The sequence below is a fragment of the Falco punctatus genome (assembly GCF_963210335.1).
Source record: "Falco punctatus genome assembly, chromosome: 16".
NCBI classification, from domain to species: domain Eukaryota; kingdom Metazoa; phylum Chordata; class Aves; order Falconiformes; family Falconidae; genus Falco; species Falco punctatus.
Window position 1 is genome coordinate 6,234,778 of NC_137596.1, and position 14,792 is coordinate 6,249,569.

Sequence of the window (14,792 nt, forward strand, 5' to 3'; positions counted from 1 at the left end):
TTGAGCTGCAAGTCTTCTGGAATCTAACGGTCATTCTGAGAGTGTTTCCATAGGATAAACGAGCGAGTGGTCTTACTGCAGGAAGAAAGTGAAAGGTCTCTGTAGCCAGAATTTGAGGTTCTGGTGAACACTGTAGCAAGGAAGGCAGGAAGACTGAAGTTCACTGCTGCATGACATAAATAAAGCATGTATTATTTTGGAACATTTGAGATGACACTTTAAGGTTAATAAGGTGAGTTCCACTATTAGACTGAAAGGCTGGAGAGCTCCGATTACTGCTACAGCAGTACAATAAGCCACACAACTGAACAGAAAAGCACTGGAACGTGGTTTAGTAGTTGTCAATTCCAAACATTTAATAGAACGTAGGTTCACCAGAGCAAGTCTGGAACCCAGGTATTTTAGATCATTAAAGAAAAACCAAAACCTTAACGCACTTTTTTTTGCTTAAGCCACGCATGAAAACCAGGTATCACAGCAACCAGACATTAAATAGTTCCCACAAAAATATTTAATTTCCACAGTATTTTCTTTCACTATCTTTAGTGAACTTTGTAGAACTTTACAGGAGACAGTACTTAATGCAATGTACAGAATAACAGATCAGCTTTAACTTTTTCTTTCCTTTTTAAAACTTTCTCCCCCCCCTATTTAATTCTCCTGGTCACTTTGTAATGACTACACAGTCGTCCTTTTTACATTAACATTTCCATGTGGAAAGTGGAATTTCAGAACATTGAGCACTGCACCCCTTTCAGGATACAATGACTGGGGTTAACTGGACACAAGTCCAACAAACTATTGAAGCATTTTACATACAATATATACATGGGTAGCACATTCTGCAGCTTACTGAGGCTGGGACAACATAGACAATTTAGGGGAGAACCACAGTACCCATGACTAACTCAGAGCTTCCAATGTTAGAATGCCTGAAAAAAAAAAAAAACCTCCAAACATTCGAGTCATCACATGATGCCCACTGATGGGATTAGTAGTGTGTCTGATTTGCCTATAGTGGGTTCCAACATACAGGTTTTCCTGGACAGTCTGCAAAACAGTTACTTCCATGGCGTCATAGTCTGATATTAACTTAGCAAGAGGCATAGCAATTAAGGAGTTTCCATACAAAAAGCACACGTAAGTGAAAGTCCGTGAGAAGACGGCACGTTCCCTGTGGCATCTGAGAGCCATGACCCCACAGATATCAGTGCGCTTTCACCTTACTTTAAAGTGCACAAAAAGGATCACATAGCTGAGAAGGTCCAGACCGGTGCCAAATTCCACGAGAGATTTGGAATGCTAGCATTGGCCTTTGAGGAACTATTCCCAGGCGCTTCAGTCCCTTAGTGCATGTGTCACACTCGCCCACCCCAGCAGGAGAAAAGGATCAGGGAATTCCCCACCGACTAACTTGTACATTTCAGTTACCATCTCATCTGAATTCCTGTGAAGAGATGTTTGTAATTCCAATTTCTGAGAACACTGAGGTCGTGCAATGGCATGGTATGCACGCCCCTGCTCACCCTAGTTCAGAAGCAGATGGCTGTGTGCATACTTGCCTGGATCATTTTTAAATCCAGGATCCTTAACTCTGTTTTAGAAGAGTTTGCAAGTTAACTAACTGTATAAAAATACAGTGTAGCTAGAATATTGCTCTGAAAAGCACTTTTGCAAACTTTTTCTGTACAGACTGGTAATAACATTACCAGATAATATAATACATATTTAAAATAAAAAAGGAACTCTTTTAATAAGTCTGAACACTAAAGTCTAAATAGCTTGTTTAAAATGAAACAGTGTGACCCAGGAAAATTTTGCTTGCACAGTTAAATTATAGCAGCATGGTTACTGGCTTTTCAAGGAAACTCTTGAATTCAGCAAGCCACTGTGCTCCAACTGCTCCATCTACAACACGATGGTCACAGCTGAGTGTAACGGACATCACGCTGGCCACATCAAAGCTGAAAGAAAGAAAAATAAATAAATTGGAGGTTAACACAATCCTCTGCAAGTCAGCGCCACTAACAAAGCAAAAAAGCTTTTGTCAGCGAACCAGCAACAGCAGTTGGTGCCTGGGAACAGATGTTTCTCCCTGTGGACTTCTAAAAAAGATTACAGTGGAGAGCAGATCGTAATTCATTCCTTTTCTAAAATTAAGAAACACATTTGCATGTTCCCTTTATGCCAGGAAGCTCATCTTTCTTTGTGTCACGAACAGCTCCACATGATCAAAGAAAAAGAGACCCTTTACCCAGTAACCACGTCTCCCACGCGTCAGTGACTGATACCAAGGACTGTTAACGAGTTTCAATAATCCTAAATGTTCTCCTGGGTCTACTGCACTCCAAGCAAGGTGATAATTACACACAGGACAGGTGAATTATAATCCATCCCTTACGTTTTCCTTAAATGCAAATTTAAGCAAGCTGTTAAAGAGGAACATGGTGCCCAAACTCTCTGGATCCCGGACTCTTTCCCACAGCTTAACTCTACCCCTCAAAGAAAGAAACGGCCTTTCCTTAACTTGCAAAGAAATTGCAAGAATAAACGTATGGCAGATCATTCACCAGTCACCGCGTTTCTCTTTAACGCCTGTGTGACTTTTTTACATGAGATCTCACTGTACTTCTTCCGAAGGTACTGGAAGCAGTATATTGACAATATTAATATTTTTTTTTAAGGATAATCTAATGGAAGTGTTAGAAAACCAGCCATTATTTCAAAGTTTGATTTCAGAAGCTTAGAATACGCAGAATCAGCTGAATACTTACCCTTTCTCGTTATCAGCTGGCACTAGCCTTTTCTCTGAAGAACCAACTGCAAGGATGCAGGCTTGAGGTGGATTGATGATGGCAGAGAAATTCTTAATCCCATACATTCCTAAATTGGAAATTGTGAAAGTGCCGCCCTACGAGAAAAACACATTCACAGTCAAGTTCACAAAAGCTGGTTTGTGTGGAATATTAAGGAACGTGACTAAACCATCACAAAACAGGCTCTGCTCGTTCTGAACAGGGCTTCTGAACAGAACTCACGGCTGCGATGTTTACAGCAATCCCAGATGCTCACCTGGAATTCGTGAGGCTGAAGTTTACCTTCTCGGGCTTTAGTTGCCAGAGAAACCACATCCTTACTAATGGAGGCCAGGCCCTTTATGTGTGCGTTAAACACAATAGGGGTTATGAGCCCCGCAGGAGTACTAACTGCGACGCTAACGTCCACTACGTGATTTCTGCAAGACACAAAGGAAATGCCAGTCGCTCTAGCAAGATAACACAGATAAAAAAAATTCAGAACTGTTCAGACAACTCTAAATCAATTTTGCAAGTTATTTCACCTTGCAAGCTAGACTCAGACTCAAAGTTCTTTCACTTTCACTGAAGCCCCTCAACCTTTGCGTTATACCTGTTCCCCTCCCTCAAAATCTCAGCAGAAGGTCTGCTATTTTGTCATAAACTCTCTAGTGAACAAAGAAAGTTTCTGGCTTCGACCGTACCATAAACTTACTGCCTAATAACTGTGTCCATCCATGAAGAATTTGCCTCAGGCACCTTCAAGCATGCCAGAGCAGCAGCTTTAATTATGAAGTCATTGACAGAAAGCTTGATGTTCTCTGAGACCTCCTGCAGAGAACGAGATTTAGAGACATCAGTTTCTCTGTTATAAATCACCTCAATTAACTCGGTTAGTCACCGCCACGCAGCCTGGTTTAGAGAAAATGTTAGAAAGCAATCACACTACTTGTAAGCGTTAGCATTTGAAGCGCCAAGATAATTTAGGAGGTGAAGACATCTTCATAATTTAGAGAAGATACAATGGTTTTTAATGTCTGGTTTTCCCCAAACTTGACTTAGAATTATTATTTTGCTTAAATTTTCTACCCCTTTTACCCTTTTGCCTTATATTCCAACTGGAAGAACTGAACACCACCAAGCAGAGCACAAAGCGGCCCCCTTAGGGAAGTCCGAAACCCCTGCACAGCACCTGGGTAAAAGGTCTCATTCTGTCACAGGCAGTCCAGAGCCGACCCACGCAGGTGGAAAAGGCACTGAAAAGACTTTTTTTTTTTTTTATCTTACCCCCCAAGCCAAAATGCCATATTGCCAAAAGCAGGGTGGGCAAACCTGCGAGAGGCTGTGGCTTTCCCCCCCCGCTACACTCTCACCATGCCTAGATGCTTCACCTGATTGAGTTCTTTCCTTAGCACCAGTACTTCTCCCATGTTTATATCGACAGAAAGGTAGTAGTGAGGTATCGTTTGTTTAGACTGCATCAACCGCTGAGCAATGACCTGCGGGTATACAACAGAAGCGATGAAAAGAAATCCGTCTGGAAAATCTGTGACTGCCAATAGTGACCTTGGCAAGGAATAAAAATCTTCTTACCCTCCGAATGTTGCTGATGGGGATATCTGTGAAGGTCCCCACTGGCGCTGCTGCAACTGCAGCAGCTGCAGGAACTGCCTCTAGGGGTGGAGCCTGCAATCAGAGAAGGACAAAACTCACAGCACTACCCAAATATCAACTGTACAGAGTAAATCAGTACGTGGGGCAAAGCCCTGAGGCTACATGGCCTCTGGCTTAAGAGCAGCAGATATTTCTGCTCTCTAGCCTCACCTCTCCAGCACCCACTGGGTTCTTTGTAAGTCCTATATTTGATTATTCAACGTAGTACTTGGGTGGCTTGGAAATGCAACACTGATACACGTTGCTGTGAAGCTCCCAGCACAGTAAACCCTGCCGGGTGGCTGGTTTCTGTACAGCAGAGAGGTATGTATGCAGCAGGGCGCTCCCCAGCCGAACTCAGCCGCGTTCCTTCCGGCAGTACACAAAGCAACACTTCCACCGCCTCAGGTAACAGGCAAGCAATGGTACATGAACAGATTTGTGGCAACAATGACACAGGCTGCTGGTTGGTACCTCTGCCTTTGGCTCTAATCGCCTCTTTCCAGCCCCGTTACATCAGCTGGGACTGGCCTTACCTCCGTCCATAACAACCAAATGAAGGGTTGGGAGTGCGTAATTTTTTTTTTCCTTGGTGACACACCAAAGGAAAAAGAAAGGAAACTTCATCAGTGTCTGTGACAGGTTAAGCTTTACAACTTAACAGTCATCACAGCCCACACGGCATCATGACCCTTCCAGTCCAGCAGTAACAGTTCCACACGGTAACTGCGCTTCTACAGAGCATTTCCACCGCTATTGTAAAATATCCATTCTTACAGATCTCAACCCTACTCACTGGAGCAACCTTTGGTGGCACAAATGACTCCACGTCTTTCTTTGTGATTCTGCCATCTGGTCCAGTACCTGAAAAGGTCAAAAACGCAAGAGGATTTCAATTATTTGCAACAGGGTGTTGCTTCTAAAGCTACCGGTTTTATTCAACGCAGAGATGTCACCGAACGCAGCCTCTGGTGAGGACAGCTGCGCAGTCAGAATGTTCCTGACAGGGAGGGAAGGGAAGAAGAGGCACGTATGTACCCGGAGGGACAGACACGTGATAGCGAGAGCAAGGAAGCGGATGGGCAGCCTACCTTTCACTTGGGCAAGGTCGATTCCTTTTTCTGCTGCCATTTTCTTTGCCAGGGGACTAACCAGGATCCTTCCTTTCCGGGGAGGTGGCCCAGCTGTGGGGGCTGCTGGAGGGGAAGGAACGGCAGGCTGGGGAGGAGGAGCAGCAGCAGGAGTTGCCACCACCTTAACAGAACAATCACAGCCATTAGCTTCAGGATAATTCAGCAAAAGCTTTGAAGGTGTAATAAGAGAACAGGTCATCTAATCACCAGTCGAGACAATAGCAAAAATAGTCACTAATCTGAAAGAATTTTCAGATTTAGAGAGGTTTCCCAGTGCCAGAAATTAAATCAGAAACTTGCCGGGAAGAAGGCCAACTAAACTGCTGAACTATACACCAAAAAAGGTGAAACAAGTAACTTTTGCTCCCAATTTTCGAGGATGAGTCATTAGAACTGGCACAAGCAACGGGCTGGAGAAGAGATCGCAATGAATGACTACCTGCTCCAGTTTTTGGAGGGCAAACTAGCGATCACTTCTTACGTGCCCTATCGCCAACACGCGTTAGCCTCGCACTCACAGAATCACCAACGTTACTGCTGGAGCCAGAGCTGCACACTGTCAAACCAGCAGAGCAGTTCAGATCAGACCTCTTAACGGTCCCCAAAACTCCTCTCCCACTCTAAGAACAGCCCTTACTAGTGGAGGAGGAGGAGGAGCAGCCGGTGCCTTCATGTCAGTTACTGCAGTGGCTTGGTAGTCAGCAAAGGCTGGAATATCGGACTCTTTCTCCACAATGATGCAGAGAGCTGTTCCTAATGGCACGTCTCTTGTTCCTTCAGGCACCAAAATTTTTGCCAAGTAGCCTTCCTCCTGCACTTCAAAGCCTGTAAGGAAAAGGAACAAAACTGGTTTGGTGCCTGATGCAGCCAAAGAGTTGCTCTACATGCTGCTCCTAAAGACTTTGGTAGCTAAAGCCCTGTCCTGTATTTAGGAGACAAGAGAATCCTCTTCGGTGGAACTAGTAGGGAAGCATCTCCATGCACTGTACATCACTAAGAAGAACTGATGATGAAATAAGAACGTTTTAGGAGCTCCAATGTTTAGCCCTCCAGTGGAATGAGAAGTTAACAAAACAAGTCAAAACAAAAGCCCTGCAGCTTCGTGTCCTCAGCAGCTAGAACAGCTGGCACAGGGGCTACTCTGGATTCCCCCCTTTTAAGGGCACATCATCACTTCTTGCCTTTGGAGCTGACTCACCTATTGTAGCTTTATCTGTCTCAATTTCTGCCAGTAAGTCTCCCTCGTTCAGTTTCTCCCCAACCTTCTTCTCCCATCTCTGCACTGTGCCCATTGTCATGGTAGGTGACAGGGCAGGGAGAGTGACCTGTGGAGCCAGAGGATACAAGAGAATCAGATTCTGGTAATCCAAAAGTATTTTAACTCCTGACTAAATGATGCCAACCTAAAGGAGTAGCCAGCCTTTAGTGCACCCCTAGATCCGGCTCTGTTACAGCAAAGCACAGTGCTGCCCCGTATTGCTAGTTTGGATGCTTTTATCAAGGCCTAAGCAAGAAAGCAAGCAAAAGCAAAGAGCAAGAAATCTATGTATCAAAATAATTATCACATTGGGAGATTCTTGCAGCTGCTCTCTGGAAGGCTAAAAGGAAGACTGAAGCGAGTCACTTTGTGACAAACAGGTCTGACCCCTTTAAAAGCTATACGCACTCGTCTCCCGACAAGCAAAGATGCTGTAGGTTTCACGTGCATATAGCCCTGCAACAGGTACAGCACATCTGAGCTTCAGAGCACAACTGGACAGGGAAGGCAAGCGGTAGGAATAAACAAGTTTAGTATCTAAATCACAAGCCTGATTAAGAAGCATTTAGTTAATTCTTTGTTCAATTACAGATTTTGCATAACATCTCAGACAAATCGGTTCCCACATGCATTGTCTGTGGAATGAGGTTTAGTACTTCAAATTTCCTTTTTCAAAGGAATGTCACACAAATACCCTGCTACAAAGTGCTCAAATACAACAGTGGACGTACACTTCAGTATTTAAGCAAGATAAAGATCATTCACAAAGACAAATCAAGTCACCCACAACCACACCCGGTGTATTCATTAGGGTATCACGGACTCGAATTCTGCTCCGAGATGTGCGCAGGGCCATCAGAGCTTATTCACACTTAGCGCAAGGTCTTTTTACACCAGAACTGTCCAAATAATGCAAGTGTAGGGCGTTTTTCTAGACTACATAACAATCCTGGAGAGACAAGCCTCTCCTCTGCTAGCAGCTGGAATACTAAAACAGTATTTTGCAAAAAAACATTCTGGGAGCTCCCCAAAGACCTGCTTTAAGCATGCAACAGTTCAAGTGGCACACGCTCCTGCAATTATGGCTAACAACTTCCTGCTCCAGACAGCACCTGTGACAAAACACACCGGAGCCAGCAAGGCCAGAGACAGAAAAAGAGCGCAAGAAGCCTCAGATCATCAGCAGTGCTCCCCTACCTGCATATGGGGAGGGTAAGAGCTGCCCGGAGCCTGAGGAGAAGGCTGAGCTGGTGGCGAGGGAGCTGCAGCTTGAGGGGGAGGCACTGAGGCTGCATGGGGGGCAGGTGCTGCAGAATCCAGAGTATAATTTTTAAAGGCATCGACATGTTCAGGCCTAGAAGAAAACAGAGAACCGCAAAACCAGACGTTTGTCTCTACGCTTGTCACACGAGGCACCCAAGGGGCCTCAAGAGAGATGATTCAACACAAGGGTTAGCAATATACATACTTTTCGACTGTGATACATATTATGGCCCCAATAGGAACATCTCTTGTTCCTTCTGGCACCAGGATCTTGGCCAAGTAGCATTCCTCCACGCTCTCAAAGCCGACTGTTGCTTTGTCTGTCTCCACCTTTGAGGGAGAACGGGGCACGGTTATGGCAACAGCAAAGAAGAGTTAGCTCGGAGCCTTCCCAAAAGAACACCCCGTGGCACCAGCTCCAGGAAAGCACGCTCGGACAGGCCAAGCACAGCTCCTGCCCAGGAGGAGGGAAGGCAGCAGCCAGATTTGAGGCTGTGACTGTAGCCACCCGTTCCCAGCACCGACTGGTGGGATCTGTTATCCCGAAGCCAAGATCCACGTTCAAGTGAGGGCACCAGGGACGGAGCCTGGGACACACACGCGGCTCAGCAGAAGCGCAGCGCGCCCCGGGGTACCTCTGCGATGAGCTCCCCTTCGCCGATCTTGTCACCTTCCTTCTTCTCCCAGCGCGCGATGGTGCCCATCTGCATCGTGGGGGACAGGGCGGGCAAGGCCACCTGCCAGGAGGGACAGCGGTGGTACAGACCGGAGCGCCCCGACCGCGGGGCAGAGGGACGGGGGGCACGAAGGAGAGCCTGGCTGTGGCCCCGCCGCAGGGCAGGGCTGCTCCCAAGGGAAACCGGGAGCTGCCCGGGGACGGGAGGAACTGCGGGGGTGGGGGGCGGGGGGGCAGGGGACAAGGCTGAGATGGAGGGGGTGGCACAGGGGCCTGGCGCAGGGGGGTGGCAGGAGCCTGAGGACAGGGAGAGCCGGGCGGGGGTGGGGGGGTGAAGAACTGTGGTTCCCGGAGCGGGGAGCTGAGCTGCCGGCGGGGGGGGAGGGCAAGGCCCGAAGGGAGAAAGCGGGAGGGAGGGGGCAGGGGCACCGGGAGCACCGGGAGTAGGGGGCACCGGGAGCACCAGAGGTACGGGGGGCACCAGGGGCGCGGGGACCCGGGAGAAGGGGGGGTCAGGGAGCACTGGGGGCGCAGGGACCCGGGAGACGGGGGGCACCGCGGTACCAGGGACAGCCCGGCCGCCTCGCACGGGGCGCGGGTGGGGGGCTCTCACCTTCTGGTGCGCCGGGAGGCTGCAGCGGCGGCAGTGGACGAGGCGGGGCCAGGCCGGAGGCTGCAGGACCCCGCCGGGCCGGTGCGCGGGGCCGCCCCACGCCGGGCCGCGGCCCAGCGGCAGGGCCCCGGGCCCCCCCGCCGCGCCGCGCCCGGCCCCGGCGGTCCCGAGCGCTCGGCAGCCCCGCGCCAGGCCGGGCGCTCCCACCGCGCCCCGGGCCACGCGTCGCGCCAACACCCGCCACATGCTGGAGCTGGAGCCGGAGCCGCGGCCCCGCCGCCGCCGCCGCTCGGTGACCTCCTCCGTCCGGGCACGGCGCCGCACCGCCCGCACGACGCTGCCGCAAAGCGCGCCGCGCTGCCGTAAAGCGCGCTGCCGGCGGGGCGGCCTGGCGGGGGCGGTAGGATGGGGGTGGCGGCCGGGCCCGGGAGGTTCCGCAGGGGCTGCCGCTGGCGGCCCGGCCCCGGGGAGGGCACACGCGTGTCGCTGCCCGCGCAGGCCGCACCCCGCGGTACCGGGGGGTGGGCCGCCCCCACCGGCCCTCGGCTCCCGCTGCGGGTTTAGCGCCGAGCTATGGCGGGGCCCTGCCGGACCCGCAGCTGGAGCAGCCGGTGGGTCGGTTTTGTGTCATTCGGGCCAATTTTAACCGTAAGTGTTGCTCATTCCCGTAGCCGGCCCTTCAGGGCGCGTGGGCCAGCCCGCTGGAGGCTCAGGAAACACACGCTTTCCTGAAACGTTACGAAAAAGCGATGGAGAAAACCTTCTCCAAGCCCAGTGCCAGGCCAACCGTAAGCACTTGAGTGATTGATGTGCCACGTCCCTGTCTGCGCCTCCTCGCTTTGCAAACCCCCTTTTATTGAGAACCGCTTGGCTTGCCCAGCCTGGTTTGCCTGCTTGAGGCGTACAGGTAAAGCTTCGCTTCCCTGGAGGGTGTAGAATACCCGTCCTTTCTAAATGATGAACGCAAACATCAGAGTTTCTGTGAAAATATAATTTTTACATATAGCATGTACGTTACATGAGCAAGGTACAGGTATAGGAATAGGAAGGTTGGACGGAAATAAACAGGTTCAAAACCGTGAAAAAACACAAGTCCCGGGTATGATACGAAGAGCACGTCTCCACAATAAATCCACTGAATTCAGCGTTACAGCTGTGCCAAACTGGTTTAAAAGCCACTTCTCTGTCGCAGCACTCTCAAAACGAGCCAGCTGCACATCAGCCAACCCACCACCCCTGAAGCCAGCCCACAGCTGTATATTATCAATGTTACTTAACCTCTCTTCATTCCTTTATTAACCAAGTCCCGCCCTTTTTTCCCTTTTTTTTTTCTTTTCCTTCTTAACATTTCATACCTTATGTATTTAAAAATCATCACAACCTTTGCACAAATAAACTTTTCATACAGTCCAGATAACTTGTCCCTGAACTCATACACATATTCCTTCTTCACTTTTATCTTGGGCTTTTCAGCTTCTGGGGGCTGGTCACCTTTCTTCTCATTTGTTTTCTTGACACTTCTCTTATCAGAGAGAAACATCTGGCCAATGGTTTTCCCACCTGATACCTCTTACCCCCGTGCCCAATATTCCTTACCTCCTGCCGGCCCCTTTCTGTCCATCACGCAAAGGTAAGAAGTCTGAAGGTGGCTGCAGCGTTGACAGAGAAATAAAGCTGAACCCAAAGCGAGCATGGACACAGCTTACCTGAGCAGCAGCGCTTCAGCTTCGGTGACAGCGATTCCAGCGTCCCTGTCACAGAGGGGAGCAGCCCAGAGGAACCCAAGAACGGAGCGCTGCCATCAGCTCTGTCTCGGGGGACATGTTTTGTCCTAGCTTACACGTGACGTTAGCACGGGTGAAAGGTCTGTGCCCGCCAGCCCTGGGGAGCGAGCCTTCTGTCCAGTCCTCCTGGAGTACCGCCCGTTGCCACTCTGGAGAGCGTGTGTTTCCTTACAGGGCTGTCCCTGGTGCTCTGGTGGCAGTAAGCTATTACATGTGACCATCGTTAGTGACCTGAACTGATCTAAGGACAACGGGCCCTCTCCTCTAACAGCTAACAACTGATTTCTTCGTGAGAACACTGGATGGCTACGGGCAAGGCTGGACTGAAGGCTCATCCGTGAGAACCTCTGATCACACGAACAGCCTCCTGGGCCTTCAGCGCTCCAAACCCAAACTGCTCGTCTTTGAGAGGGACGAGGAACTGGCAACCACAGACCATGAAAACTGTCTTCATTTTCTCCATAGAATTCTAGCCTGGGTGCATGGCTCTTGCTGGAATAAAACTGATGAGTAAAACCCAAAGAAAGAAACACTTGAGAAAAATTAGCAATTCAAATACGAATTGCTTTTGTGTAACAACCCCATGCTCTCTTTACCAACCCACTAGAGATCATGCAGAGAAACTTTCCAGGGAGGAAGAGTTTCTTTTCCAAAAGCAGCGTACTCCCCCCTCTGCAGCCCACTGATGACCTTGTTCATTGATGAACTTCCCTACTGCTGCCTGCAGGGACAAAGTCACCATAAATTGTCCAGAACGGGAGGCGTGTTGTGTCGTGCCAATGTGGCACAGAGCCACAGAAAAGCCTTGACCTACTTCCTGGACAGTGAAGCAGGGAGAAAATGAATAGTATTGTTGCTGCCTATTAAAGCTGGCAAAAACATAAAACCTGGTAGGAACTAGTTGGATTTCCATAGTAAAAGTTATGAGCCCAGTGTTGTGTTAACAGGAGACGATACAAAACATGTCAGCATCCACTAGAAAATGAGTGAAACACAGTATAATGCGTGCAGAAATATACAGAAAGCACTTGCACTAGTATAAAAATATCCACAGTCCTCAGACAAATGTAAACTGGTACAAAATAATTCCAAGAACAGGAACATGTTTACAAAAGGACATGTCAATATAAAACAGTAAAACCATGTTCACCCTCTCCCAGCCTCATGCACAGCACAGACACACAGGTAGCCCACGGAAGGGCCACAGGTAGCCCACGGAAGGGCCACAGGTACCAAGAACGAGCAGAGCCTTGACTTGCCATTTGACCTTCTAGGTCAACGGTGCCTGCTGCACACCACAGCCCGCGCTCTGGAAGTACAGCCGACTGGCAGCAGAAGGGCCGAGACAGGCAATGCAGAAGCAAGCAAACAAACAAACAAACAAAAAAAACCAAACCAAGAAGAGAAACGCACCCCCATGGATTTTAGGGCTTGTTCTTTCCCAAGCAGTCGTTTGTTTCCTGATCCTTCAGGCACACCGTGGAACTGATGGGGTTTATCCTACCGGTGTGGATAAGTGTTCGGTGGCCTGGGCAACGAGCGGACAGCAGCACACAGCGATGCCTGTGCACGGGAGGTGACAAACTGTCTGCCTTGCTGAGAGAGAGCAGGAGTGTGGGGAAAGAGGCTCAACGAGGAGAGGGGTTGGAAATACCTCAGGGAAGCAGCTGATTCTAGCCCCCTCGCAAATGAAGTCCTTCAGCAAACAAGCAAGCACCGAGATCCCGCAGTCCCCATGGCAACAAAGCAAGCACAGAGGGCCTCGGAAGTGAGTACAGCTTTGGAGAGCAACTGGGAAAAGCAGGGCTAGGAAATGGAAGCCTGAGTCCGGGAGAAAGGGAGCTTTGCCAAGCTGGTGAACTTTGCTTTAGACCACGTGTAAAGCCTCCAGAAGACTGTCTTCCCTCCCCGCGTCAGATTTCTATGCTGTCAGTCTGGAACATCCAGAAAGTTCACTCTCGCTCCTGCAGCACGTGCAAGTCCAGGCCCAAAGCTGGTCAAACCTTCCGCTCACACAATCTAGCAGCAGCGGCTTCTGACCCCTGAAGGCAAAGCTTCACGTTTTTGCCATCAGTGCAGGGGTACCGAATACCGCGTACCAGAAACCCAACTTGGAACGCCCAGATCACAGTCTGCAGCGCATCGCAGAAATGGAGATGCAGCGGGAGGGAGCAACGCATCATTAAGGCCTTCAGGGTTTAGCTGGCCGGACAAAACAAGGTGTTTCTTTCCCACAGACCTGTCATTTCAGTCTCGGAACGCTGTCTGTGTTTGGGCATGTAAAGTCAGATGCCAGCATCTACGCACGCAACATGCATTACCCATTGTTTGCAGAGAAGCCCTCTGTTTTGGCAGCTTGAATTGGACTCCTTCCAGCACGCAGGCTTTTTTGGTCATTCTTTGAGCTCAGCAGCCAGTTACAGGTTTCCATAGTGACAGGACTTAAAAGCTTGATTAATTCTCCCCATGGTCTTCTTCCACCCAGGCCACAATTTTCCCCTCCCAACCAGGAATGATGTCATCATCATGGAATACCTACAAAAAAGGGAGTCCAGTCACGTCTGGAGCCTGGACACCACTCTGCTACAGCGTGAGGAGCAGGAGAGGCAGGCAGTGAGTCACGGCTCCTTGCTCAGATTTCACTACACAGCCCAGAGAACACGCACCTCATCCATCATTCACGTGTCTGAGTAATCTTTAGGTAAAACACAGATCAGGCCCCTTTAACCAGTAACCGTCAAGATGATTATTGGCACTGTTTTGAGAGGAAACGTGCCTTTTCTGATCCTGACTACACTCCAGCTGTTTCTGCAGAACAGCTACCTAAGTCAGCCAGCTGTTCCCAGAGAGGGTGACGCTTTGCACTTGTCTTAATTTGTGAAGCAGGAACTATCCCGATAACCTTTAACGAATCCAACCCACACCAACGCCAGCCCCGGCACAAACAGGGCTGTAACGCAGCACACAAAGGAAAAGGTGCCACAAACACAGTTATCGCTGAAAAACCTTTAAAAGAAAGCGGAATGTTTTTTGAATAAACCACATTTGCCTAAAGTGTGTCTCGTTGCAACAGGTTTTATAATGCCACCTGAAGGGTCAGAAGCGTAGCCTGGGCTTTGCCCAGGGTCCCCTGAGCAATGCTGGGTCACAGCAGCCCTTTGCCAACAGCCAGCTCTTTGCCCAAGGGGCTCTGCAATCCCCAGGCAATTTCGATCACATTCATGTAATTGCTCCAGCCGGGGAGGAAAACTTCCCATTTTAGCACTTTACAAGAGAAGCTGAATCTGCAGTTGTGAAAACAGACAGTCTGATCAGGCGCAAGTTCAAAGACTTCATCAGTTTGGAAGAGAGGTGACCACGGTCTGCAGGGCTGCGTGGTAACACTGAACCCAAAGCAGCCGAGAGCTAAATCCCACACTCACCTCCTCCTTGACAGTGCCAAACTCTGGATCCAGGGCTTTGAAGTGGTACCGGTGGGCTCCTTCACGATCGATAGCTACCTTAAAATCCTTCAGAGTCACTTCCCCTAACCTGCAAGGGAAGAGCTTGGCACTATCCCACGGTACACCGTCACCAGACTTAGCTCAAGTGCTACTACAAGGGTCACAGCACCAGTC

General features: G+C 49.5%; 2 protein-coding genes across 2 annotated transcripts in view; both read right to left on the reverse strand.

The window, feature by feature from the left end:
• Positions 1-327: 327 nt before the first annotated feature.
• Positions 328-10,228, reverse strand: DLAT (dihydrolipoamide S-acetyltransferase). Its single transcript, XM_080366545.1, has 14 exons — positions 9,392-10,228; positions 8,738-8,839; positions 8,308-8,432; positions 8,037-8,193; positions 6,780-6,906; positions 6,219-6,406; positions 5,540-5,702; positions 5,245-5,312; positions 4,389-4,481; positions 4,187-4,294; positions 3,511-3,626; positions 3,073-3,235; positions 2,775-2,911; positions 328-1,964 (listed from the first exon to the last, which is right to left on the reverse strand). The coding sequence occupies exons 1-14, from the start codon at positions 9,635-9,637 to the stop codon at positions 1,835-1,837; spliced, it is 1,923 nt and encodes a 640-aa protein (XP_080222671.1). The 5' UTR covers positions 9,638-10,228; the 3' UTR covers positions 328-1,834.
• A 1,930-nt stretch (positions 10,229-12,158) lies between these two features.
• DIXDC1 (DIX domain containing 1) overlaps positions 12,159-14,792 on the reverse strand; it is a 41,404-nt gene continuing 38,770 nt past the window's right edge. The window contains exons 19-20 of the mRNA XM_080366537.1: positions 14,598-14,706; positions 12,159-13,710 (exon numbers count right to left, since the gene is read on the reverse strand). Of these exons, the coding sequence (XP_080222663.1) occupies positions 13,630-13,710; positions 14,598-14,706 (190 nt within the window). The 3' untranslated portion in view covers positions 12,159-13,629. The remainder of the gene's footprint in view (positions 13,711-14,597; positions 14,707-14,792) is intronic.

Bases quoted from the DNA above. Each gene is read 5' to 3' on its own strand.
- DLAT (XM_080366545.1), bottom strand. From the start codon at position 9,637: ATGTGGCGGGTGTTGGCGCGACGCGTGGCCCGGGGCGCGGTGGGAGCG. The intron at 8,433-8,737 runs GTACCCCGGGGC...TCTCCCTCAAAG, and splicing joins AAGGGGAGCTCATCGCAGAG to GTGGAGACAGACAAAGCAAC. The intron at 2,912-3,072 runs GTGAGCATCTGG...TTTTTCTCGTAG, and splicing joins TTCAGCCTCACGAATTCCAG to GGCGGCACTTTCACAATTTC.